Source organism: Bombina bombina, chromosome 3 (genome assembly GCF_027579735.1).
Source record: "Bombina bombina isolate aBomBom1 chromosome 3, aBomBom1.pri, whole genome shotgun sequence".
Taxonomy (NCBI): domain Eukaryota; kingdom Metazoa; phylum Chordata; class Amphibia; order Anura; family Bombinatoridae; genus Bombina; species Bombina bombina.
In genome coordinates, this window is record NC_069501.1 from 1,068,242,456 (window position 1) to 1,068,270,444 (window position 27,989).

General features: G+C 36.9%; 1 protein-coding gene across 1 annotated transcript; it reads left to right on the forward strand.

The window, feature by feature from the left end:
* Positions 1-754: 754 nt before the first annotated feature.
* LOC128652070 (aquaporin-5-like) lies at positions 755-27,954 on the forward strand. The gene is made up of 4 exons (XM_053705021.1): positions 755-1,139; positions 20,920-21,084; positions 21,240-21,320; positions 27,711-27,954. Exons 1-4 carry the CDS (start codon positions 777-779, stop codon positions 27,906-27,908), a joined length of 807 nt encoding a protein of 268 aa, XP_053560996.1. The 5' UTR covers positions 755-776; the 3' UTR covers positions 27,909-27,954.
* The last annotated feature ends 35 nt before the right edge of the window (positions 27,955-27,989 follow it).

A 27,989-nucleotide genomic window follows, 5' to 3' on the forward strand; every position in this document is an offset into this window, starting at 1 on the left:
TTCAAATTACATAAACTTTACCTTCACTTTAAACCTGGGGTGGGGTGGGGGGTGGGGGCAGCAGAATTTTCAGTGCCTAGGGCAGCACAAAACCTAAATACGCCCCTGACTAATGCCATTCATTTCCCAGATACACATAGTTTAACATTAGTGTAGGAAGTTGTACTAATATACCTTTTTCATAATTATAAAATATTTTCTCACTGTTACTCACTATTTTCTTGCTTATTCAATGGGTGACTTAAAATGAACCCTTGTTTTCTGTTTATTAATATGTTCATTATTCTATCTGTTATACAATTAATGCAAAGTTGTAAAATCTTTGAAATTTTTTTTTTTTTTTTATATATAAGTGGTAAATTAAAAAATGTGAATCTTTTCACAATCTTATACAGAAGGAAATGCTTCCCGGGCATCATGTCTCATGAGTAATCTAGTAGGTTGAAATACTTATAGGCAAGACAATGACAATGGGAATATATATATATATATATATATATATATATATATAAGCTTATATTTTAATTTAAATATCAGCTGAAACATAAACCGATATACTATTTCTCATTCCAGAAATAAATGAAGCATCATTTGTAGGTGACACATAATAGTGAGAAACAGGTTCTGTTAGACTGAATAGTTTTTAGCATGTCGATTGTAACCAACACTTTTTCAGCTCCACCCCATCTTGCTACTTGCATACCTTACAAATATATAAGCCAGTAGATTGGCACATCAGTAAAGACATTTAATTCAAATCATCTTTCCATAGCAAAATGAGGAGAATATCTATCTCTTGGAAATTTGTTCGAGCAGTTCTTGCTGAATTTCTTGCTACTTTATTGTTTGTGTTTTTTGGACTTGGTTCTGCTTTGAGATGGCCATCTGCCCTTCCAACAATCCTTCAGATATCTCTGGCCTTTGGCTTGGCAATTGCCACACTTGTCCAAATATTTGGGCAAATTAGTGGCGCTCATATAAATCCAGCTGTAACCTTTGCATTCCTAATAGCATCCCAAATATCCTTAGGAAGAGCTATAGCCTATATCGTTGCACAACTCCTCGGAGGACTGGCAGGTGCTGGGATACTTTATGGTGTGGTTCCTCCAAATATCCGAGGAAACCTCGCCATCAATTCGGTAAGACATTTTGTAGTTGAAATAACAATCAGCCCAAATATTTGCATGAACAAACAAATTTATAGTATTGAGGAAAATAAAATCATGTGATTAAAAAAAAAATATGCCAAACATAACTACACAATTATCTTGGGTTCAAGTTAGAATAATTTATCAATTAAGTTTGATAATTACTTGTTAAAATGATGTGTGCCAAGCTTATTACAATATTTTTTTCTATCCTGTCTTTTCATAAATATATTGGGTTTAATTTATAGACATCTAATCAAATTTAATGAATTAATCGTTATAACATAGGAGGGTGCATGTGTTTTAATTGGCTTTTGTGTAAGAAAGTATTTACACAGAATTATTTATGCATTATTATTCTAGGCAGGGTAGGAAATAGGCGTGTTTTTTTTATTTTTTTCATTTAAATAAGAACAGTGTTGTAAAACATTTAGATCAAAATAATTGATTATACAAAGACCTGGTATGCTTTATGAACACTAAATAGTAAACGTCAAGTGTATCTTTGTTTATCAAATAAATAACTTAAAAATCTGAAAATATCCACAGTATGCTTAAAAATATTTTTTATTTCATATTTTACAGTTTTATTTTTTTGATATGCTAAACTATATTCTCCAGAGTGAGCTGATATTTGATCATTTTCTCTGTTTACACATTCTTTGTAAAGTGATAGGTATACAAACTGTATGTAATATGACCTTGTTTATTGGATTTTATATCTGCAGCTGTAAGTAATTGGAAACACATCTTAAAGGGCCACTAAACACAAAATCTTTCTTTCATGATTCAGATAGATAATACAAATTTAAACAACATTACAATTAACTCTATTATTTATTTTGCTTCATTTTTTATATATCCATAGTTGAAGAAAAAGCAATGCACATGGTGAGCCAATCACACGAGGCTTCTATGTGCAGCAACCAATCAGCAGCTACTGAGCATATCTAGATATGCTTTTCAGCAAAGAATATCAAGAGAATAAAACAAATTAGATAATATAAGTAAATTAGAAAGATGTTTAAAATTGCATTCTCTTTCTAAATCATGAAAGAAAAAATGTGGGTTTCATGGCCCTTTAAATTAAAGGGGCATAAAAATACACAAATAATGTTAAAGCCAATTTAAAATATTTAAACATTATGTAATATATTACAATTAAATACAAATTTCCATTGCATTTATTTAATTCAGCAATGTACACAATTCAGAAACTGATCTTGGAACATCCTGAAAGAGATGCTGATTGTATATGTACCATAAAAAGGCAAAGATTGGGGCTAAAACACATACATGGTATATATAAAATCACTATATGTTCCAAGTTCTTCTATAGGGGTTTGTAAAAAAGAACTGAATATAAAAGCAAGTGCAATAAAGAGTATACTTGTTACACTAGAAAAGAATAGTCCAATTTGGTTATACATTTTCATTCCTCGTTAATGACCCTTGCATTTGGATAGGTATTTATAATAGTGAGGCCAATAAGCCATCCTGCAGTATGGTAGTACTAGTGATGTTTACTTTCACCCCTGTAGCTTTGAGACAGCAAATTAGATTGTCATCATTAATGCTTTCAACCTTAAATGTATGTATGCAATGTCATATTTTGAAAAATTAGTTTCAATGGAATAATAAACTTACACATGCATAACACACACTGTTATTACACAAAGACAGCCCCAACTTATATAAGAACATCACACACACACAGCACATATCTCACACACAAAAGCACCACACTCAAACACACCAGATGAATCACACACACAAACACACTGGGCACATCACAAACACACACAAACACACCGGGCACATAGCAAATACACATAAACACACCAAGCACATTGCACACACTTACACACACACAAACACACTGGACACATCAAACACACCTTCACACACAAACACACCTGGTATTTCACACATACCTACTCACACAAACACAACAGGCATTTTATACACACCTACACACACAAAAATACTGACATATTGCACACGCCTACAAACACACCGGACACATCACACGTACCTACACACACAAACACACTGGGCAACTTGCATAGACCTGGGCACATCAAAAACACACCAGGCACATCACACACACCTATCCACACAAACACACCACGCACATCAAACCTAAACATACCACGTACATCAGAGACACCTTCACACACAAACACACTGGGTACATCAAAAACACACACAAACACACCAGGCACATCATACACACCTACCCACACAAACACAATAGGCACATCATATACACCTACACACACAAACACACTGGAACATCGCACACACCTACACACAGAAAAACATTGCACATACCTACAGACACCTACACACACAAATACACACCTACACACAAACACATCACACACACACATACACACACAAACACATTAGGGACATCCAACACACCTACACAGAGGCACATCACAAACACATCGGACAACCAAAACCCAAAGGGCACATTCCGCACACTGGCACATCACACACACCTACACACACAAACACACTGGGCACATCACACACACACCTACACACATAAAAACAACAGGCACATCAGACAAACCTACACACACTAACACACTGGGCACATTGCACACCTACACACAAACACACCAGGCACATCACACACATTACACACACTATTTAATAACCCTTGCATTTCGATAGTGATGTCAATAACCCATCCTGCAGTATGGTAACTAGAACTAGGGATTTCTAATTTCACCCCTTTATTTACACACAAACACATTGCACACACCTAAACACACACAAATACACACAAACACATCGCACACACCTGCACACACAAACATACCGGGCACATCGAACACACCTACACACACAAACACACTTATACACCAGGGACATCACAAATTTACCAGGAACATCTCAAATACACACAAACACACCCAGCGTATCACTCACCTACACACACAAGTACACCAGACACATCATACACCTACACACACTATTAAATTACCCTTGCATTTGGATAGTAATGTCAATAACCCACCCTACAGTATGGTAGCTAGTACTAGTGATATTAACTTTCACCCCTTTTTTATGATTATTATAATTGGCATGGCAGTCATAAAATAATGGTACTGTAGCTTTGAGACAGCAAAATATATTGTCATCATCAATACTGCAATGGAATAATAAACTTACACATGCATAACACACACTATGCATATTACACAAAGACAGTATGCACATCACCCACAAACACACTGGGCACCTCACAAACACACCAGGCATATCCCAAAAAAACACACAAAAACACCAGGCACATCCCAAACACACACAAACACACCAATCACATTTCACACATCTACACACACACAAACACAACGGACCATCACACAAACGCACACAAACATAAACACACCAGGCACATCACACACACTTACATGCAAAAAAACACAACTGACACAAACACATACCTACACACAAAAACACTGACACATCACACCCACCTACAAATATAAACACACTGGTCACATCGCACACTCCTACACACACAAACACACTGACATATCGCACACACCTACACACAAAAACACATTGACACATTGCACACATCTACACACACAAACACAATGACGTATTGCACACACCTACACACAAAAGCACACTAACACATTGCACACATCTACGCACACTTACACACAGAAACCCATTGCACACACCTACACACACAAACACATAGGGCACATCAAACACACCTAAACATGCACCGAGGACATCACAAACACACTGAGCATATCACAAACACACACAAATACACCAGACATATCACACACACAAACACACTGGAAAATCACACACACCTACAAACACTAACACACTGGGCACATTGCACACACACTTACACACACAAACACACCAAACAACATTGCATACACCATCACACATAAACACACTGGCACATCACACACACATACACACACAAACACACTGTCACATCTCCCACACTTACATACATAAACACAGAAAAAACACATTGCACACATCTACACACACAAACACATTGGGCACATTGCACATACCTACACACACTCTTTAATTACCCTTGCATTTGGATAGTGATGTCAATGACCCATTCTGCAGTATGGTAACTAGTACTAGGGGTATCTACTTTCACCCCTTTTTGTTTGATTAGTGTAAGAAAGATTTAACATAGCAGTCATAAAAGATTGGTACTGTAGCTTTGAGACAGCAGATTATATTGTCATCATTAATGCTTTCAACCTTAAATGTATGTAATGTTATATTTTGGAATTTTTTTTACAATGGAATAATACAATTACACATGCAAAACACACATTAGGCATATTACACAAAGACAGCCCCCACTTATATATAGGGACATCACACGCACGGCACATCTCTCACACACAAAAGCACCCCATATCCATCACACCCAAGCACACCAAGCACATCAAAGACAGGTAAACACACAAAAACACTGTGCACATCACTATAACACACAAACACACCAGGCACATCACACAAATACACACAAACACACTGGGCACATCACACGCACCTACACACACAAACACAACAGGGACATCACACACACCTACATACACAAACATGCTGGGACATCGCAAATACCAAACACACACAAAAACACCGGGCACATCCCACACACAAACACATTGGACACATAGCACACACCTACACACACAAACACACTGAGCACATAACACCTATCGAGAACATCACACACACCTACATACACAAACACACTGGCACATCGCACACACAAACACACCGTGCACATCACACACACATACACACTGAGCACATCACACACACAGAGAACATCACAAACACCTACATACACAAACACACTGGCACATCGCACACAGAAACACATTGGGCACATAGCTCACACCTACACACAAAAACACACAGGGCACATGAAGTATACATACTCACACAAACACACCGGGCACATCACACACACATCCACACATAAACACACCGGGCACATTACACACACATAGACACACACACAATATTATTATTCTTATTATTATTAGTTATTTGTAGCACTAAAAACATGAGTCTAATATGCAAGTTAACAATTATAAGAGACAAAGGGATAGAAGACCCGGCCAAGAGTTTCACCATTGTAAATCAGCTCTCATGAAGGTGTTCTACAAACCAGCTGGACTCGTAGGCTTACATGCTAAGGGGGTTCAAGGGGAATACTAAAGGAGGAGAGGAACTTCGATAAGAAAATGTTAGTGTATATTATACAGTAAAGTCTTTAAGGAGCACTTTAAAGTTTGAAAACCTGAGGAGAGTCTTGTGGAGCGAGGCAGAGAGTTTCACAGAATAGGGACCAGTCTGGAGAAGTCATGTAGATAGGAATGTGAGGATGTAACAAGAGAGGAGGAGAGAAGGAGGTCATAAGCAGAGCGAAGGGGACTTTTGGTATAGAATCTGGAGATGTTAGTGTCTGGAGGCACACACTTAATTGACTATATTATGATATTTTATTTATTTTACAATAAAAACAAAAATGTATTGGCAATATTAAAATAATTATACTTCTTATCATCAAGATATTGGTTGTCACTAATTCTACGAAACCCTAGGCAAAAGTACCCCAGGATATACATTTATAACTTCTGAAAAGCTCAAAGCTTAACAAAGCTTTTATCAAGTTTGAACTAGTAACAAGTGCACACTTATTGCTAAACTTCCATTCAATATTAAAGTATTTGGGGTTTTAATTACTAAAAACTTTGAGAACATGGATAATATGTTAATTTTTAATTAATATGAGATTTCCTAGTAACTAGTTATTATACATGTTGTTTACATATAAGAAGACATTGCTATACAATAGGTCATAATTTATTCTGAATTATGGAAATGCACTTCTATAATTAGTTCCTTTCCAAGATGTTTGTATGTTTAGTTCAATACATATTGCTAAGACTAAAGAAAAAAGAACCTCTGATAAAACGAGTTATGTAAAAATATACACATCCTGTAAAATTATTAACAAATTTACTGCTGCCCTCTTTTTAAATAATTTCAGTAATAGGGTTAATTAACAATTATTGACTTGTAAATAACTTATGAATTCACTTGTCTTCGGCAACCCTTTATATGCATGACTAAGAATGAAAATTTTGCTGATTCACTGTACAGCTGTGTAGTCTGTGTTCTGTTTGGCATTAATTTGATCACCTAAGAATCCTATTATTAATGTGCAGTGATCCAAGAATTCGGGGCGTTCTGTGTCTAATTGGTTTTTACCCCAGCAAAGTAGTATAACAACTTCTTAGAAACTACGTAGAGAAGACAAATTTAAATAAATTTAAGGCACATTATATACAGAATACAGGATTATTAAACCCTATGGACCCTAGACTTCATGTACTCAATGTTTTGCAGCAGAAGGAGGATTTAACATTATAATTTATGTATTGGATACAGGCATCAGCGGTTGGTCATGTAGCTAGAGAGCCATCTACTTTGCCTAATGGCAAACCAAGCCATGCCACATTCTTTGACAAATATTACAGATTAAGGGCTAGTTTACAAGTGGCGCACTAACTGTAGTATGCAAGCAATATCGGGTTTTTCACTGCTTTTTGTGGAAGACGGAAATAGCAAACGTATTGCAAGTTGAAAGTAACGGCGTTAGGTTTTGCACTCACCATTGACTAGTATAGGAGAATACGTTAACGTGGTTATGATATTCGAAGTTTAATTTTTTGTGGCGTTGGGTTTTTACTTGTGCGTTATTGTTTTACTTTTAACTTGTAATAGAAATGCAACCCGATACACGGAAAATGCCTCTACCTAGCAAAGATAACACCCAAAATTGCTCTCCCTTTGTAATCTAGCCCTAAAAAGTTTATTTTGTTAAAAAATATACCTTTTTTAAATGTTGGCACTCAGATTTACTGTGAATTCAAGTGATTTTTCCTGGCACTTCTGAAAGTGATGCTTTCTAGAAACATATATTGTGTTTTCCTTCAAGACCTTTCAGAAATTGCTTAACTTCTTATAGTTTACAGCAGAGTCCTTATAACATCAGCAACATCCTTATAACATAGATATTTGGCAGTGAAAAGTTTACTTTAACTATTGGTAATGTCAAAGTAATTAAAAAATAACCAACAGGCCAATCAGATGACTTACACATCTTACAGCACACATCTTATTATAAGTAAGCTTTGTCAAATGCTCATAACCATCAGCAAAATTGGCCAGTTTCAGAAATGTTAAAGATATTCACTGGAAAAAAGTAAATATTGTGTGGCTCTATAGCTTCACATGTTACTAATGACTGTGTGGAAGTATATAAGAATGGCCTTTCTTAAAGAAAACAACTTCAAGCAGTATTTGAACAGATCTTTATATATAGTGGAACATCTCAGTATTGTTGATGTGTGTGTGTTTTAAAGATAGAATTGTATTGACAATATATAGGGATTTGTGATTTTGAAGATTGGTAATTTACAGTGGTAAAATAACCTTTTAATTTTAAAATATTTGAGGAAAAAATTAAAATACTTAATCCTCTAAATGACAATTTATATAAATTAAAACTGTATGAAAATTAAATAAACATATGATTGAAACCTCTCAAAAGGGGAAGAACCTTCTACATACCTCAACAATAACTTTATTTGCTAGATATTTAAACTGACACAGGTTCCTAGTGTATACACATTCTAGTCTGTGATTGGCTGATGGCTGTCACATGATATAGGGAGCTTGCAAATTGAGGGGGAAATCAATTTTTCAGAAAAAAATCTACTGTTTATTTGAATACATTGTCTTTTTATTATGCAATTCTACTGTAATTAATGGTGGCAATCTAATGTTAACGCGGGACACTATACATAGTTTTGTGACTGAGCAAACTAGCGAGCTTATAACAAAATTTGCGCTCAACGAATTAGAGCGCCTGAAGACCTAGCGTAAAGTGTAAGGGTTAAAAAAATATTGACCAAAAACGTCTAAATATGCGTATATACTGTATTTGTGTATATATGTAGGGTGACCATATTGCCACTTTAAAAAGGGACACATATGAAAAAATACATATATCAGGGCTGTTTTCAGGGCTGTTTAAAGAAATGTCTTGCATAAGAACCCTGTGACAGATACCCGACTACCCCGGCTGGGTAGCTCCTGCTTCCTCCCTGCTGACTGCAGCTATGTAGCTGGCAAGTGACCACAGTCTGTAGCCACCCCTGATGCCCGACATCACCATTATTGAGGGTCCCACCCTGTGGCAGACTCCAGCTACCCCGACTAGGTAGCTCTGCCAGAGGTTCCTTCCTCCCCCAGACAAAGGGCCGCTATGTAGCGGAGAAGAAATTATTTCAGCAATCCTCACCCAAATAACTAGACAACTAGCATTTAGGTGGAACAAAGAAGAACTGATTTTATTGGAAAACACACACTCCTTTTACACAAAGCTCATCTTGATAAGACACTGGACAATCCCACAATTTCCCTGCCATTACCGTCCCTCTAGACAGACCAGCGCCTCAATAGCAGCCACAGTCCTACAGAATCCCAGGACCCAGGGGTTGCGGTTTTGGGGGGTTCCCAGGGGAGCAGTGTCACTTCTAGGTTGTCATTCATTTGAAAGCTATCGGTCCCAAGATGCTACAGTCCAAAAAGCGGATTAATTCGATCCGGAGATACAGTCCGTTGAAGTTATGGGGGTAGGGGTGTCCAAAACCCCTGGTTCCCAAAGGAGCTCCCCTCCGGTAATTTGTCCAACTATTGTCCTCCCTAGGGGCTACCAATAGCCAAAAGAGTGTAGCTCTGGGGCAAAGGGCTGCTGGAGCGACCAGGAGTAAAGTTAGTGGGTGTCCTGCTGTTCTTTGGCCGACCGGGAGTTCCAGGAGCCCGGCCAGCCTGAGAGGGGTTAGGCAGGTGTCCGTTGTGAGGCGGCCGACTGGGAGTTCCAGGAGCCCAGACAGCCTAGGAGGGTTTGTTTGGTCAGAGACGAGCTCTTCTCTGACAAAGTAGAAACACAAAAACAAGCAAACAAAGACTCCTGGAGATCGCGGTTGCTCTGAGGAGCCCAAAACTGCTGAGGAACAATGGTGGTGAGGTAGTAGGGGGGTAGGGGTTTATCCTTTGCAGCCCGGTATCCGTGACAGCAGCCTTGGCCGTCTGGTATCCGTGACAAACCCTGACATGTATTTTTCATATGTGTCCCTTTTTAAAGCGACAATATGGTCACATATATTGACCCACACAATCGTCACATTCCGCTCATGTACATAAATAAAGACACGACTACCTAATGTGGGGTGAAAAGGCCACAGCCCAAATTTATTAAGACCAAACATCACTGATCATAACCATCAAACATTATAACTCTGGTAAAAATTAAGCTGCAGCTTTCCCAATAACCTCACGTGCCTTCCACTGGCTAATGACAGGCACGCCTAAAATGTATCAACTCTCCCCGATTAAAGGGGGGGGGGAGGTTCCCACTTGAACTTAAATTTGCCTCATAAGGCCAGCACCTGCCACAGCTGCGACAGCCTCTGCCTTCACTTAGGGAGGGAGCTTCTTTCCCGCTTATTTAAAAAGCCTAACGGCTTTCACTGATCCCACTATTTAACACCTCTCCTGGCTCCTCTCCTCAATCCTAATCCCACCTCTCCAAACTTCATGGCCTTGGATGTGGTCATTAACCCCTTCCAGTCCATGCTCTCCTTATGGGGTTTTATATGTGAAACATGAAATATAATTTGTATTGAAATGTAATCATTTTTAATGTGTGTTAATGTGTTTTGAATATAAATACTTTACATTCCAATGTATGTCAGGTAGAAGAAAAAACAAACATATATATATATATATATATATATATATTTATATATATATTTATATATATATTCATATAGATGCACAAGTATATACATAATCATATATATATATATAAATATATATATATATATATATACTGTATATATATATATATATAGAGAGAGAGAGAGAGAGAGAGAGAGAGAGAGATAAAAATAAAAAAGAACATTTTCTTCTATGTGAAGAACATTAGAATGTAAAGTATTAATAACTTCCTTCAGATTTAGTACTGTTGGTCTAATACGGTGTTGGATTAGTGCCTGAATTATATGTTTTTTGTTGTTGTTTTTTTTAACCGTGTGTCCTATTGAAGTCTATGGGAGATGTTAACACAGTCGCATTATCCGATGTCCTAAAGTTAGCATACTTTGGACTTTCTCACGCAAACTTTTTACTTTCAACTTGTAATCTGTACGCTAACCCATCGTGAGCAAACATAAAAGTTAATGCACCACTTGTAATCTAGCCCTTCGTGGGTCTTAAAAGTGTAAATATTAGATGTTTTTATATATATATATATATATATATATATATATATATATATATATTTATTTATTAAACCATAGAAGAGCACTCTCACTTCAAAGTCAAAATGCCAGGGTGCTAGTAAACAATGAATAGATTTAGCAAGACCAGTGAGTGCAAGTTCTAGTATATATATATATATATATATATATATGTATATGTATATATGTGTGTGTGCTTTCGTTTTGTTACAAATCCATATTTGTGACGAAAATATGGATATTTGTTTTGTTTACACAAAACCAATATCTGAACAAATGGACAAACTAATTTAAAAAAGCGAATATATATATATTAACAAATTCCATTAGTATTCATTTATTTCCTTTGAATTAGCTTTAAAAGGGCAAATACTTATAGTGCACTGGGTGTGCTAATTCCGACTCTTCTTCACAGAGATCAAGACTGCGCTAATAGGTGGTTAAGCGAGATGAATCCCAGAGCTCGCACTAATGGAAAATGTCCTATAGCGCAGTCTGTTGGATTTGCCGCTCTTAGGCCTAGATTTGGAGTTTGGCGTTAGCCGTGAAAACCAGCGTTAGAGGCTCCTAACGCTGGTTTTAGGCTAACTCCGGTATTTGGAGTCACTCAAAAAAGGGTCTAACGCTCACTTTTCAGCCGCGACTTTTCCATACCGCAGATCCCCTTACGTAAATTGCGTATCCTATCTTTTCAATGGGATCTTTCTAACTCCGGTATTTAGAGTCGTGTCTGAAGTGAGCGTTAGAAATCTAACGACAAAACTCCAGCCGCAGAAAAAAGTCAGTAGTTAAGAGCTTTTTGGGCTAACGCCGGTTCATAAAGCTCTTAACTACTGTACTCTAAAGTACACTAACACCCATAAACTACCTATGTACCCCTAAACTGAGGTCCCCCCACATCGCCGCCACTCAATTACATTTTTTAACCCCTAATCTGCCGACCGCCACCTACGTTATACTTATGTACCCCTAATCTGCTGCCCCTAACACCGCCGACCCCTGTATTATATTTATTAACCCCTAATCTGCCCCCCACAATGTCGCCGCAAACTACTTACAATAATTAACCCCTAATCTGCCGACCGCAAAGCGCCGCTACTTAAGTTATCCTTATGTACCCCTAATCTGCTGCCCCTAACACCGCCGACCCCTATATTATATTTATTAACCCCTAATCTGCCCCCCACAACGTCACCGCTACCTACCTACACTTATTAACCCCTAATCTGCCGAGCGGACCGCACCGCTACTATAATAAAGTTATTAACCCCTAATCCGCCTCACTAACCCTATAATAAATAGTATTAACCCCTAATCTGCCCTCCCTAACATCGCCGACACCTAACTTCAATTATTAACCCCTAATCTGCCGACCGGAGCTCACCGCTATTCTAATAAATGTATTAACCCCTAAAGCTAAGTCTAACCCTAACACTAACACCCCCCTAAGTTAAATATAATTTTAATCTAACGAAATTAATTAACTCTTATTAAATAAATTATTCCTATTTAAAGCTAAATACTTACCTGTAAATTAAATCCTAATATAGCTACAATATAAATTATAATTACATTGTAGCTATTTTAGGATTAATATTTATTTTACAGGCAACTTTGTAATTATTTTAACCAGGTACAATAGCTATTAAATAGTTAAGAACTATTTAATAGTTACCTAGTTAAAATAATTACAAAATTACCTGTAAAATAAATCCTAACCTAAGTTACAATTAAACCTAACACTAGACTATCATTAAATTAATTAAATAAAATATCTACAATTACCTACAATTAAACCTAACACTACACTATCAATACATTAATTAAATAAAATACCTACAAATAACTACAATGAAATAAACTAACTAAAGTACAAAAAATAAAAAAAGAACTAAGTTACAAAAAATAAAAAAATATTTACAAACATAAGAAAAATCTTACAACAATTTTAAACTAATTACACCTACTCTAAGCCCCCTAATAAAATAACAAAGCCCCCCAAAATAAAAAAAATGCCCTACCCTATTCTAAATTACTAAAGTTCAAAGCTCTTTTACCTTACCAGCCCTGAACAGGGCCCTTTGCGGGGCATGCCCCAAGAAGTTCAGCTCTTTTGCCTGTAAAAAAAACATACAATACCCCCCCCCAACATTACAACCCACCACCCACATACCACTAATCTAACCCAAACCCCCCTTAAATAAACCTAACACTAAGCCCCTGAAGATCTTCCTACCTTGTCTTCACCCTGCCAGGTTCACCGATCGGTCCAGAAGAGTTCCTCCGATGTCCTGATCCAAGCCCAAGCGGGGGGCTGAAGATGTCCATGATCCGGTCGAAGTCTTCATCCAAGCGGGGCAGAAGAGGTCTTCCATCCGATTGAAGTCTTCATCCAGGCGGCATCTTCTATCGTCATCCATCCGGAGCGAAGCGGCAGCATCCTGAAGACCTCCGACGCGGAACATCCATCCTGCCCGACGACTGAACGACGAATGACGGTTCCTTTAAATGACGTCATCCAAGATGGCGACCCCCTGATCGGAACAGCCAATAGAATGCGAGCTCAATCTGATTGGCTGATTGGATCAGCCAATCGGATTGAACTTGATTCTGATTGGCTGATTCCATCAGCCAATCAGAATATTCCTACCTTAATTCCGATTGGATGATAGAATCCTATCAGCCAATCGGAATTCGAGGGATGCCATCTTGGGGCATGCCCCGCAAAGGGCCCTGTTCAGGGCTGGTAAGGTAAAAGAGCTTTGAACTTTAGTAATTTAGAATAGGGTAGGGCATTTTTTTTATTTTGGGGGGCTTTGTTATTTTATTAGGGGGCTTAGAGTAGGTGTAATTAGTTTAAAATTGTTGTAAGATTTTTCTTATGTTTGTAAATATTTTTTTATTTTTTGTAACTTAGTTCTTTTTTATTTTTTGTACTTTAGTTAGTTTATTTCATTGTAGTTATTTGTAGGTATTTTATTTAATTAGTGTATTGATAGTGTAGTGTTAGGTTTAATTGTAGGTAATTGTAGATATTTTATTTAATTAATTTAATGATAGTCTAGTGTTAGGTTTAATTGTAACTTAGGTTAGGATTTATTTTACAGGTAATTTTGTAATTATTTTAACTAGGTAACTATTAAATAGTTCTTAACTATTTAATAGCTATTGTACCTGGTTAAAATAATTACAAAGTTGCCTGTAAAATAAATATTAATCCTAAAATAGCTACAATGTAATTATAATTTATATTGTAGCTATATTAGGATTTATTTTACAGGTAAGTATTTAGCTTTAAATAGGAATAATTTATTTAATAAGAGTTAATTAATTTCGTTAGATTAAAATTATATTTAACTTAGGGGGGTGTTAGTGTTAGGGTTAGACTTAGCTTTAGTGGTTAATACATTTATTAGAATAGCGGTGAGCTCCGGTCGGCAGATTAGGGGTTAATAATTGAAGTTAGGTGTCGGCGATGTTAGGGAGGGCAGATTAGGGGTTAATACTATTTATTATAGGGTTAGTGAGGCGGATTAGGGGTTAATAACTTTATTATAGTAGCGGTGCGGTCCGCTCGGCAGATTAGGGGTTAATAAGTGTAGGTAGGTAGCGGCGACATTGTGGGGAGCAGATTAGGGGTTAATAAATATAATATAGGGGTCGGTGGTTTTAGGGGCAGCAGATTAGGGGTACATAGGGATAATGTAAGTAGCGGCGGTTTACGGAGCGGCAGATTAGGGGTTAAAAATAATATGCAGGTGTCAGCGATAGCGGGGGCGGCAGATTAGGGGTTAATAAGTGTAAGGTTAGGGGTGTTTAGATTCGGGGTACATGTTAGGGTGTTAGGTGCAGACGTAGGAAGTGTTTCCCCATAGCAAACAATGGGGCTGCGTTAAGAGCTGAACGCGGCTTTTTTGCAGGTGTTTTTTTTCAGCTCAAACAGCCCCATTGTTTTCTATGGGGGAATCATGCACGAGCACGTTTTTGAGGCTGGCCGCGTCCGTAAGCAACTCTGGTATCGAGAGTTGAAGTTGCGTTAAAAATACTCTACGCTCCTTTTTTGGAGCCTAACGCAGCCATTCTGTGGACTCTCAATATTATTATTTTTATGGTGCGGCCAGAAAAAAGCCGGCGTTAGCTACGCGGGTCCTTACCGACAAAACTCTAAATCTAGCCGTCAGTCTCCTAATAGCGTGGCCCTGGGATCTGTGAAGAAGGGTCGTGTTTTAGCACTGCTCCCTCAGTGCGCTATAGATAAGTTTATCACTATAATTGACAATTTTTCACCTGCAGTGAAAACAAATGTAAATATTACAGATTATTCATTTATTATTCATTTTGTTTTAAACTAAACAAATTCTGAATAGTGTGTCAAAGGAATATACTGAAAAACAAATGGACTATTCATTATGAATAATTTGTCCACACAAATTATTCACTGATGCAATAGTCTAGTAAATATGTATGCCCACTAAGGGCCTGATTATAAATGGAGCGCAAAATATCGCTTTCGCTAAAGCGATATTTGCTCTCCACTTTGTAATATCAACGCACGCAAATGTGAACTGGTATTACAGGTGAGGTGCATTGCGAACGCGACTTCGCATTCACATCGCACGGAAGCAATGCACTCACAAGAGCGTGCTTCCATAGGCTCTAATGGGAGCTTCGTTCTCATGCCGTGAGACATGGCATGAGAACTACCACAGCACAGGGGGTAAGTCACGCAGCGATGGCAGAAAATATAAATATATATGTATATGCTTATGTACATATCTATTAATGTATTAATGTATATACACATATTTTCCCATAAATATATATGCATATAATCATATACATATATATTTACAGGGAACACACAGTTTCCATGGACTGCAACTTTTCAGTGCCATTTTTTTTCTAGCACCCCACAGCCGCCGACTTTAACCCCCAGAAAACTAACACTTAAGTTTAGGGGCATTTAGAGGACATTTTTAAAATTAAGCAGAGATCTTATAAGCGGTAATTGCTACCACAAGCTCGCGGTAGCAATAACCAGCCCCTTATCGCGAGCCGTCAACATATAAGTTTGGGTACTGGGTCTAGAATACTGATTAAAGGTATTTGAAACCCATAATTGTTCTTTCATTATTCAGACGTAGCGTACCATTTAAAAATAGTTTCCAATTAACTTCTATTATCAAACTTGCTTCATTCTCATGTTATTCTTTGTTGAAGAGATATTTAAACAGGTAGCGTGCACATGTCTGGTGCACTAAATGAGAGGAAATAGTGCTGCCATCTAGTACTCTTTGTAATGTAACATTGTTGGAAAACTGTTGCCACATATTATTACAGATACATGCACATTCATGAACTTACCTTCTTGCCTTTCAACAAAGTATATAACAAGAACATGAAAGAAATCTAATAGAAGTAAATTGGAAAGTTGTTTAAAATGTTATGCTCTATCTGAATCATTAATGAGAAATGTGGGTTTTATGTCCCTTTAATAGAGGAGCAATGTATAGTGCCAAAGCTGAAGGCATGAAGGTTTATAGTAATTAACCACAGTGAAGAAAGCAGTAATGTGAGATTGTGAAATCTTTAAGATGCTGATATTTATATTTTTACTGTGTGAAGAAATTTAAAGAGTCATTGTAGTGAAAAAAGTACATGATGTCATTTGTTAGGGCATATAAATGTATCACTGCAAATCTATGTGGAAAGGGATTAAACACATAGGTAAATTGAGAGCTGCAGAGAACTACTGGTCCCGAGTAAAAAAACTGCCTCTGAGCCAATCAGCAGCAATAGTCACTTAGCACAGCCCAATGAGAGCATACAGTATCATTTTTTCCACTATAATGACCCATTAAGGATCTGTCCATATTACAGAGACACCATTAACACTTTCTAAAAAAAGAAAAATACAAAATAAAATTACTAAAATTTCCCTATGATGAAGTTTACCTCTAAAGTAATTACCTTTTTTTCCCCTTCTGTATTAAGCAGCAAAATGTAAAGCTTTAAATCATTCTCCAAAATCTCTGACTTTTAGGGATGCACAGTAGTAAAAAAAGTTTAAACATATTTATCGTTCTCATTTGTATCATTCTTATTAAAACAAATTTTATTAATAAAACATTTTCTAAATCTAGTAATGTAGTACGATGTAATACTTATGTTTATTGAATTAGCAATCCCAGATAAAATTCAAGATTCCATTCCTCAGGTAATGCTTAAGACCTGAGTATAGAATGTTAGTCCAATAAAAAAAAGTGTTATTAATTATTGCAATACATTTTTGGTACTGAAATCTCTGGACTAACATGGTTACTCAAATCTACTTAAAGGGACATAAAACCCAAAATATTGGATCATGATTCAGATAATACATACAATTTGAAACAACTTTTTATTATATTTCTATTATCAAATTGTCTTTGTTTTCTTCTTATCCTTTTTTGAAAATCAGGAAGGTAAGTTCAGGGGTGGGCAGATTTGCAAAAATTTTATACATCAGCAAGAGCACTAGATGGCAGCACTTATTCCTGTCATGCAGTGCTCAAGACGTGCACGCTACCTCTCTAGATATCTCTTCAATAAAGAATAACATGAGAACAAAGAAAATTTGATAAAAGAAGCAAAATGGAAACATTTTTGATATCTTGGAAGAAAAAATGAAAGAAACAATTTGGATTTAATGTCCCTTTTATTCTGATAGTAAATAATGTCCCTTTATTCTTAAAAAGGTCAGCATATCTGGTTCTAACTGAAAGGAGTAGATTTACTAAATGTCGATTATTTCACAAGCATTTCTAGTGAGATGCTTGTGCAATGCTGTCCGTGCTTACTGGTGGCCAATTGGATCAGAATGATTTCAATCCCCCACCTTAAATATGGCGGACAGGTTAAGGAGCAGCAGACTTATGACCGCTGCTTCTTAAATTCCGTTTCCGGAGAGCTTGAAATGAAGGGCCTCCAATGCAACATCTGCTGATTCAGAAATGAAGCCCAAAGTCCAAGAAATATAATTATGCAAAAGTCCTTACATTTGGTGTAGGGATATACTCTGATGGATTAAACATATCCACTGATTCAACAATTATAGAGAGGTGCAATTAGGCTAAATAGTGTTAAAATGTCTATTTAGGTTGGAAAAACTTTAAACTTAAAGGGATATGAAACACTTAACACATTTCTTTAATTATTAAAGGGACATGAAACCCAAACATTTTCTTTCATGATTCAGATAGAGAATACAATTTTAAACAACTTTATAATTTACTTCTATTATCTAATCTGTTTAATTCACTTTGTATCATTTGTTAAAAGAGCAGCAATGCACTAATGGTTTCTAACTGAAAACATGGGTGAGACAATCACAATCAATATATTTATGCAGCCACCAATAAACAGCTAGAACCTAGGTTCTCTGCTTTCCAGAGCTTGCCTAGATAAACCTTTCAGCAAAGGATAACAAGAGAAGGAAGCAAATTAAATAATTGAAGTAAATTAGAAAGTTGTTTAAAATTGTATTCTCTATCTGAATTATGAAAGAAATATTTGGGGTTTCATGTCCCTTTAAGATAGATCATACAATTTTAAACAACTTTCCATTTTACTTCCATTATCAAATTTATTTATTTCTCTTTGAATCCTTTGTTGAAGGACCAGAAATGTAATACTGGGATCTAGTTGAAAGCCAATGATAAGAGGCATGTATGTCCAACCACTGATCATCAGCTTCTGAGCCTACCTAGGTATAAGTTTCATCAAAGGATACAAAGAGAATTAAACAAATTAGATAATAGAAATAAATTGGAAATGCATTTCAAATTGCATGCAAATTGCCTGCTCCGTCTGAATCATGAAAGAAAACAAAGTGGCTTTCATGTCCCTTTAAATAGGCACAACACCCATTTTTTTCATGATTCTAACAGAGTGTACTATTAAAAATAATTACTTATGTTATCAAATTTAAATTCTTTTGTTATCCTTTTTGAAAATCAGTTCAGTAGGCTCAATAGTCTGCACCTGTCTGGAGCAATATATGACAGCAGATTTGCAAATATGTTGCCGTATATTGCTCCATAATGTGCACACTACTTATTCTCTTCAACAAAGAATACCATGAGAATTATGTAAATTTGATAATAGAAATAAATTTAAAACTTTTTAAAATGTTGATGTTCTATCGGAATTATGAAACAGAAAAATTAGATTGTATGTCCATTTAAAGGGACATTAAACACTTAACAAATGCTAGATATAATGATGCATTCAATGAAAAGATTAGTATGAGAATAAAATGTAGATGTCATTTTTAAAGTTTAATTAGCCGTTTAAATATCGACAAAATAAGTTTTAGTGTCTATAAAAAATGGTAGCTGCCATGTTGTAACTTAGGTTGCCTTCTCTGCTGTGGCCAATTAGGGACAGTTATAAATAGGTCACTAGAGAGTGCAGCCAATGGCTGTGTATAATATAACAGTGCTCTGCTCTTACATTTCTAACAGGAACTTAAAAACTCACAACTTCTTTATGGAATTTACAGGAAATGGAGACAAAATAAAGAAAGTATAATGTAGAGATTTTTTTATATAAATGATTTATCCTTTTATATTATCATCTCACAGTGTTTAATGTCCCTTTAATATATGTTCATATCATTATTGCAGCATTTTTTAACGACATAAAAGAGAACATTTTACAAAATTACATTCACGTATGTATATATGCCTCTATGGTAATATAGATCAATAACAGCATAAATCCATAGAGTGTGCATTTTCTAGTTACTACTTGATAGTAAAACTTGATTTGATCTTTAAGGGATATGAAACCCAAAAAGGTTGTTTTGTGAGTCAGACAGAGCATACCATTTTTAAAAAAGTTTCCAATTTACTTTACTATATCAAATTTGCTACATTCCCTTGAAATTCTGTGTTGAAGACATACCTAGGTAGGCATCTGGATCACTTAATGGCAGGAAATAGTTCTGCCATCTAGTGCTCTTGCAAATGGATAAGATTCTTCCAAAACTGCTGCCATATAGCGCTTTACAAATGGGCCGGCTACTAAGCATACGTCCCTGCTTTTTAACAAAAGATACCAAGAGAATGAAGAAAAACGGATAATAGCAGTAAATTAGAAGGTTCTTTATAATTGAATGCTTTATCTGAATCATGAAATAAAAATGTTGGGTTTCATATCCCTTTAAAATGTGACAAACACCAATACACAACATATCTCATGTTAGTAGTTGATTGTAGAATATTTCAGTGGATAATTATAGCTTTATCTAATTAAATATTTGTAGACGTTTCTAAAGAGGAACTTTCATGCAAATTGAAAGTAACCAACTCTCTCTCTTTTTTTAATAGCTCAGTGGTGCTGTAACTCAAGGACAAGGCGTTGGTGTAGAAATCATTCTTACTTTCCAACTGGTCCTGTGCATCTTTGCAACAACTGACAGCCGAAGAAAGGATAATGTTGGATTCCCAGCTTTATCTATTGGTCTTGCTGTTGTTTTAGGGCATCTTGTAGGGGTAAGTAATTCATACATCATTTACTTTTTTTTAATTTTGTTTTATTAGGGACACAAAATTGTCTATCTAATTTACAGGAAATAGACAAATGAATTAAAAATAAAAAAAATAAAAACCTGAAAGGCAATGTAATTAACTTTGTAACTCTCGTTTAGATTTATTATACCGGTTGCTCAATGAACCCAGCTCGTTCCTTTGCTCCAGCCGTAGTGATGAGAAGATTTGCTAATCAATGGGTAAGGGCATTTCTATTTATGTTATTAAATAGTTTTTATCTTTTATCACCCAATTCTATGATTACCCTATTGATTTTGTGAACTCAGAAATAACATTTTTTATGTGGTGTGCGATACTTGTAAATAGTAAAAATATTTTTATATCAATACTTCTACTCCACTGGTTTTTAAACCTGTCCTCAGGCTTCCCCAACAGGCCAGGTTTTCAGGATAACCTTGGATAAAAGCAGGTAAAATAACTAAGTTTACTAATCAGCTGATTATTTCACCTGTGCTCCAGTTAAGATATAAGATATCCTCAAAATGTGGCCCATTAGAGAGAGGCCTTGCTTCAGCAAATATGCTTAGGAATTTAGCAATAATTAATTAAAGGGACATTGTGCTAAAAAAAATATGTTCTTTTAACAGTAAAATTATGTAAATTTTTTTGGATGAATGTTCCTGTGCTAAATAAACAAAAATGTTCTGTTGACGTTGTTCAGCCAGTAAGCAACGGTTATCAGTTGAACACAAACATGCACTTCTTCTTAGTTTCAATTAATTGTAAGCAGCATTTACCTAAACATTTTCATGCAAAATTAATATAAATATTTAACTGATGCTTTTTCATATACATGAATTACTTTTTATTATTATTATTATTATCAGTTATTTGTAGAGCACCAACAGATTCTGCAGTGCTATAAACATAGAGCTCGCTTCCTTTGAGCCATTAAAGATGGAGCCGTAAGCTACTGAAGCGGCCGACAGCTAAAAGTAATTTACGGCTCCATTTTAGTACCTGGTTTCCATTGAAAAGGTTTCTGCTTTGCGAGTGGTCGCTCTTTTCGTGTAGGTGTAAGTTAGCGTTGTGTTAACGCTTCCACCCGAAGCCAGATTTCTAAAATATTAATAGGTTACTATGGTAACCCGACACTACACTCGATCGCATATACTGCGTCACATACAAGTGCAACGCTGTATATTTTACCCGTCGCTCGCTGTTAGAATAAAATCAAACACCTAACTCATGCGTGATATCTACCTTTCAACCGCAACCCCCCACGCAATAACTAATGTATTAACCCCTAATCCACCAACCCCCATACCGCAAAGTATATATCAAAGTTATTAACCCCTAAACCGCCATCCCCCCAAAATGCAAACTACCTATTTAAACTATTAACCCCTAATCCGCAATGCCCCCACAACACAAGCTATCTATTTAAACTATTAACCCCTATTCCGCAATGCCCCACAACACAAACTATCTATTTAAATTATGAACCACTAATCCGCAATGCCCCACAATGTAAACTATCTATTTAAACTATTAACCCCTAATCCGCAATGCCTTTACAACGCAAACTATCTATTTAAAATATTAACCCCTAATCCACCATTAACTCACATCTCAATTAACCTAATAAATCTATTAACCCCTAAACCACCAAACCCCACAACGCAAATAACTAATCCCTAAGCCCCTAACCTACCACCCCCTAAATTAACCCGATTACATAAATTAAATTAATCCTAAATTACAATTAAAATAAAAAACCTAACATTACTTTAAAAATAAAAAAAAACTAAGTTTAAACTAAGCTAAAGTTACAGAAAATAAAAAAGTCTAACATTACATAAAATAATAAACAAAATTTAAAAAAATAAAATTTGATTTGAGCAGCCAATAGGATTTCAGTAGTTCTCATCCTATTGGCTGATTTGAATTTGAAGAATCAAATCAGCCACTAGGAATGCAAGGAACCCATATTTAATTGCGTACCTTGAATTCACTATTCAGTGTACGGCAGCAATCGTACAAAGAGGATCCTCTACGCTCCATGGCTCCGTGGTCACCGGTCTTCAGTTTTGCGGTCGCCGGTCTCCAGTTCCGTGGATATATATATTGTGCACACTCTACAGTGCTAATTATTAAACAAAATAAAATAAAAGTCAAAACAAATAATACAATTTTCACTGTGCACAATAAACAATCAAACCCATATTTTCTCAGCAGGTTTGATTTCTCTTGGTATCCTTTGTTGAAATGGATACCTAGGTAGCCACAGGAGCTGCTGGTTTGTAGATGCACATATATGCCTCATGTTATTGGCTCAACCATAGCCTTTAGCTAGCTCCCCGTAGTGCATTGTTGCTTCTTCAACAAAGGATACAAAAAGAGTGAAGCATATTAGATCATAGAAGTCAGTTGGAAAATTGATTAAAATGTTATTTTCTGTCTAAATCATGAATTAAAAAGATGTGTGTTTAATGTTCCTTTAAATAGAAATAACGAATTCCATAGCATAATACTGTAATAAAACTCTACTTCATCTCATTATAGTAGCGGCACTCATATATGGTGGAGCTACGATAGCTCTAAGAAAATTGCTTAAAAGGACAGTCTAGTCCAAAATAAACTTTAATGATTGAGATTGGGCATGTCATTTTAAAACATTTTCCAATTTACTTTTATCACTCTATCGACCTGGTATTTTCCTAACTCTGCTCTATTTCTGGCCTCACCTGCCGCCCTTCTCCCATTTCAGACCATCACCTGGTCACCTATAATACTAATGATACTGCTAAACCCCATTCTCTATCCTGCCCTCGCACCTGTAGAAATCTACACGCTGTGGATCCGCTCCAATTTTCAAATATCATTCAAGATCTCCTCCCTCACACTTCAACAATAACCTGCCCTGATCTCGTGACAGTCCACTATAACAAAACTCTCTCCTCTGCATTAGACACACTTGCCCCTCCCCAACTACGCAAAACATCACGCCGTCAGTTACAGCCCTGTCACTCTCAGCAAACACGCTATTTGCAAAAATGCTCCCGTACTGCTGAGCATGTCTGGAGGAAAACTCACTCTGAACTTGACTACATACACTATAACTTTATTCTTCATTCATACACTTCTGCCCTTCACTAGCCAAGCAAACCTACCTCTCTTCACTCATATCTTCTCTTTTCCTAAAACCTTAAATTCTCCACCTTTAACTTTCTCCTCTACCCACCTGCTCCACACCCCCAACTGTCTTTAGTGCTCAAGACCTAGCAGACTACTTTTTAAAAAAAACACATACTATCCTAAGCAACATCCCAACACCAACCTGCAATCTTACAACAGCAGGCCCAGTTACTTCCTCTTCCACCCTCTGTATCTTCCATCCAGCCACTGAGAATGAAGTTTCTTCATTACTATCTTCGTCAGGCCTCACTACCTGCCCGCTTGACCCTATCCCTTCCCATTTAATACACTCCCTGTCTTCCACCCTCACTCCTGCTCTTACTTACATCTTCAACCAATCTCTCTCTACTGGTTCATTACCATCTTCTTTCAAACATGCAAAGGTCACTCCCATACTCAAAAAACCCTCCCTTGACCCTAATTCTCCTGAAAGCTGCCACCCCATATCACTGCTTCCTCTAACATCAAAACTCCTCGAAAAACTAGTTTACAATCGCCTAACCCACTTCCTGTCCACCAACTCTTTACTTGACCCCCTGCAATATGGATTCCGCACCAAACACTCAACTGAGACTGCCCTTACCAAGGTTACCAATGTTACCAAGGTTACCTTCTTTCTGCTAAAAGTAATGGTCACTACTCTATACTTATCTTACTTGACCTCTCAACTGTCTTTGACACAGTTGACCACCCCTCCTCCTATAGACCCTTAGCTTTTTTGGCCTCTGTGGCATTGCTCTTTCTTGGATTCACTCTTATCTTTCTCACAGGTATTTTTCTGTGTCATTTGCTGGTGACTCTTCCTCTCCAATGCCTCTGAGTGTTGGAGTACCTCAGGATCTGTTTTGATTCATCTACCCTTCTCCATTTATACTTCTTCACTGGGTAAACTTATCAACCGTTACGGCTTCAAATACCACCTGTATGCTGATGACACCCAGATCTACCTCTCCAACCATGCTCTCTCTTCCTCTGTCCTTTCTCATGTCAGCGACTACTTATCTGGTATTTCTTCCTGGAGGACCTCTCACCACCTCAAGATTAACATGTCCAATACTGAGCTCCTTCTAATCCCCCCTCAAGCTCTATGCCGACTTCTGACTTTTCTATCTTCCCATCGCCCCAAGTCCTCTGTCTTGGAGTTACACTTGACTCAAATATATCCTTCATCCCCCACATCCATTTGCTTTCTTCATCCTGCCTCAACCACCTACACAATATTTCCAAGATTGGCCCTTTTCTGAGTGCTAACACCACAAAGCAAATAATCCACTCCCTTGTTATTTCCCGACTTGACTACTGCAATAACCTACTTACTGGCCTTCCTCTTTCCCGCCTCTCCCCCCTTCAATCCATCCTAAATGCCTCTGCCAGGCTAATCCACATTTCCCATCAATCTGTATCTGCTGCACCTCTCTGCAAGTCCCTTCATTTGCTCCCCATTCACAGCGGAATGAAAATTCAAAATTCTCACCCTTACATACAAAGCTCTCACCAACTCCGCTCCCCCTACCTATTCTCTCTAATCAACAAGTAGTGCAGCACCTACCTTCTTGAACACTCTCCCTCGTGCTGTCAGGCTTTGCCCTATACTTTCTTCATTTAAATGCTCCCTGAAGACTTTTTGTTTAGAGTAGCCTACAACCCAATAAATTAATTTCACTTACCTAACATTTCCCTCATCTAACATCTTTCTCAATCAAACTTGCAGTCCTCACCTCCTGTTTCTCAACCTCCTAACCTTCTAGATTGTAAGTTCCCATGGGAATAGGGCCCTCAATTCCTCCTGTGTTTGTAAAATGCTGTCTTGTCTCTTACACATTTGATATCATTGTTTTGTTTAAATGAATTGTACCCAAGTATGATACCATTGCTTGATTTAAATTAATTGTACCCATTTACAGCGCTGCAGAATATGTTGGTGCTTCAAAAATAAACTATAATAATAATAATAATAATCACCAATTTTGCATTGTTCTCTTGGTATTCTTAGTTTAAAGCTAAAGCTAGGAGGTTCATATGCTAATTTCTTAGACCTTGAAGGCTAAGATTTTGGATTTTGACAGTTTTTCACCACTAGAAGGTGTTAGTTCATGTGTGTCATATAGATAAAACTGTGCTCACGCACGTGGAGTTACCTAGGAGTCAGCACTGATTGGTTAAAAGGCAAGTCTGTCAAAAGAGCTGAATTAAAGCAGCAGTTTGCAGAGGCTTGGATACAAGGTAATCAAAGAGGTAAAAAGTGTATTAATATAACTGTGTTGGTTATGCAAATTTAGGTAATGGGTAATAAAGTGATTATCTATCTTTTAAAACAATACAAATTCTGGTGTAGACTGTCCTTTTAATGATTAGCCCTGGTTAAACAGGGGATTCCACTTTATTAAAACATTGTTTGAGTTAAAAACAGTGTGCCATGTTCAAAATCACACTTGTATCTTATTAGGCTCCCATATCAGAACTGTATATACGCTCTGGCTATAGTACGCAACAAGGAATCAAAGTCAAATGCTCACTCTGTATTAGCCTGGCATTACAGTCTTTATCACAGAAAAGAGACTGCCCCTCATTGTGATGTGGTGTTGTGTAACGATTCTATGATGTAAGTTTCACCACTTTAGACTGTGTCAAGGATGATCAGAGTGAGCCAGGGATCTTTGTCTCCTTGTTGCGGATTCCCACTAATATGTTATACATGTGTTGTTTTATACTTTTATTATAGCCCTAACACTTTACTTCAAGGGGCCGATTTATTATAGTGCGAGCGGACATGATCCGCAGTAGCTTGTGCAATGCTGCCCCTTGCACATTTGCAGCCAATCAGCAGCTAGCAGGGGGTGTCATTAAACCCGATCGTATGCGATCAGGCAGATTGCTGTCCGCCACCTCAGAGGTAGCTGACAGATTATGGAGCAGCGGTCTTAAGACCACTGCTTCTTAACTCCTGTTTCTGGCGTGCCTGAAGGCTCGCACGGAAACAACTGCATAAGGCAGCATACAGGGCTTAATAAATCGGCAGCTATGTCTTAAGTAGCACTAACTTTTTTAGAGCAATTATGAGTTGCATTGAAAGTATAGGGTTAACTAAATGGATGTCGGCCATGATAAACATTTTCTGGCTATTCTGTTTTCCCATGGACTTATAATACCAAATTGATGGCATCCTGTGCTATCAATAGCACTCCTCTTGTAATCTAGTCCCTTATGTTTAATATATCTCTTTTTGATGTTATTAAAAAAAATGTCCATGCTCCTTTAAAATGAAAATAAACCAATCTCATCCAGGCTTATTTTTTTATTTAAGAAGGAAAACACTTAACATTTGGGTAATTATACACATTAAGCCTTTGTTGTCTTACAAAGAAAGTTTGCAGTCATACTAAGCTTGTGTCTGTTATCTTAATATCAGCGTTTATGCTTTATCTTCACAGGTCTTCTGGGTTGGGCCCTTAGCTGGAGCCACACTGGCTTCTCTTCTTTACTACTACGTCCTGTATCCCCTTATATTGTCTCCCTCTGAGAGGTTGGCCATACTACTTGGCAGAGCCACTAATGTTCCTGACACAGAAAATGAAAATCATGACCAGAACGAGATGCCATCGTTGGAATATATTTGCCATACAAACTAAGAACCTGCAATGTAACAAGACGTCATACAATTTTTATATGAATACATTTATTGGGCATTATTAAACAACTGTTTTATGGCA

Excerpts from the sequence above, each read along its gene's own strand:
- LOC128652070 (XM_053705021.1), top strand. The coding sequence starts at position 777 with ATGAGGAGAATATCTATCTCTTGGAAATTTGTTCGAGCAGTTCTTGCT. Across the intron at positions 1,140-20,919 it reads GAAACCTCGCCATCAATTCG|CTCAGTGGTGCTGTAACTCA; the intron begins GTAAGACATTTT and ends TTTTTTTAATAG. Across the intron at positions 21,085-21,239 it reads TTTTAGGGCATCTTGTAGGG|ATTTATTATACCGGTTGCTC; the intron begins GTAAGTAATTCA and ends ACTCTCGTTTAG.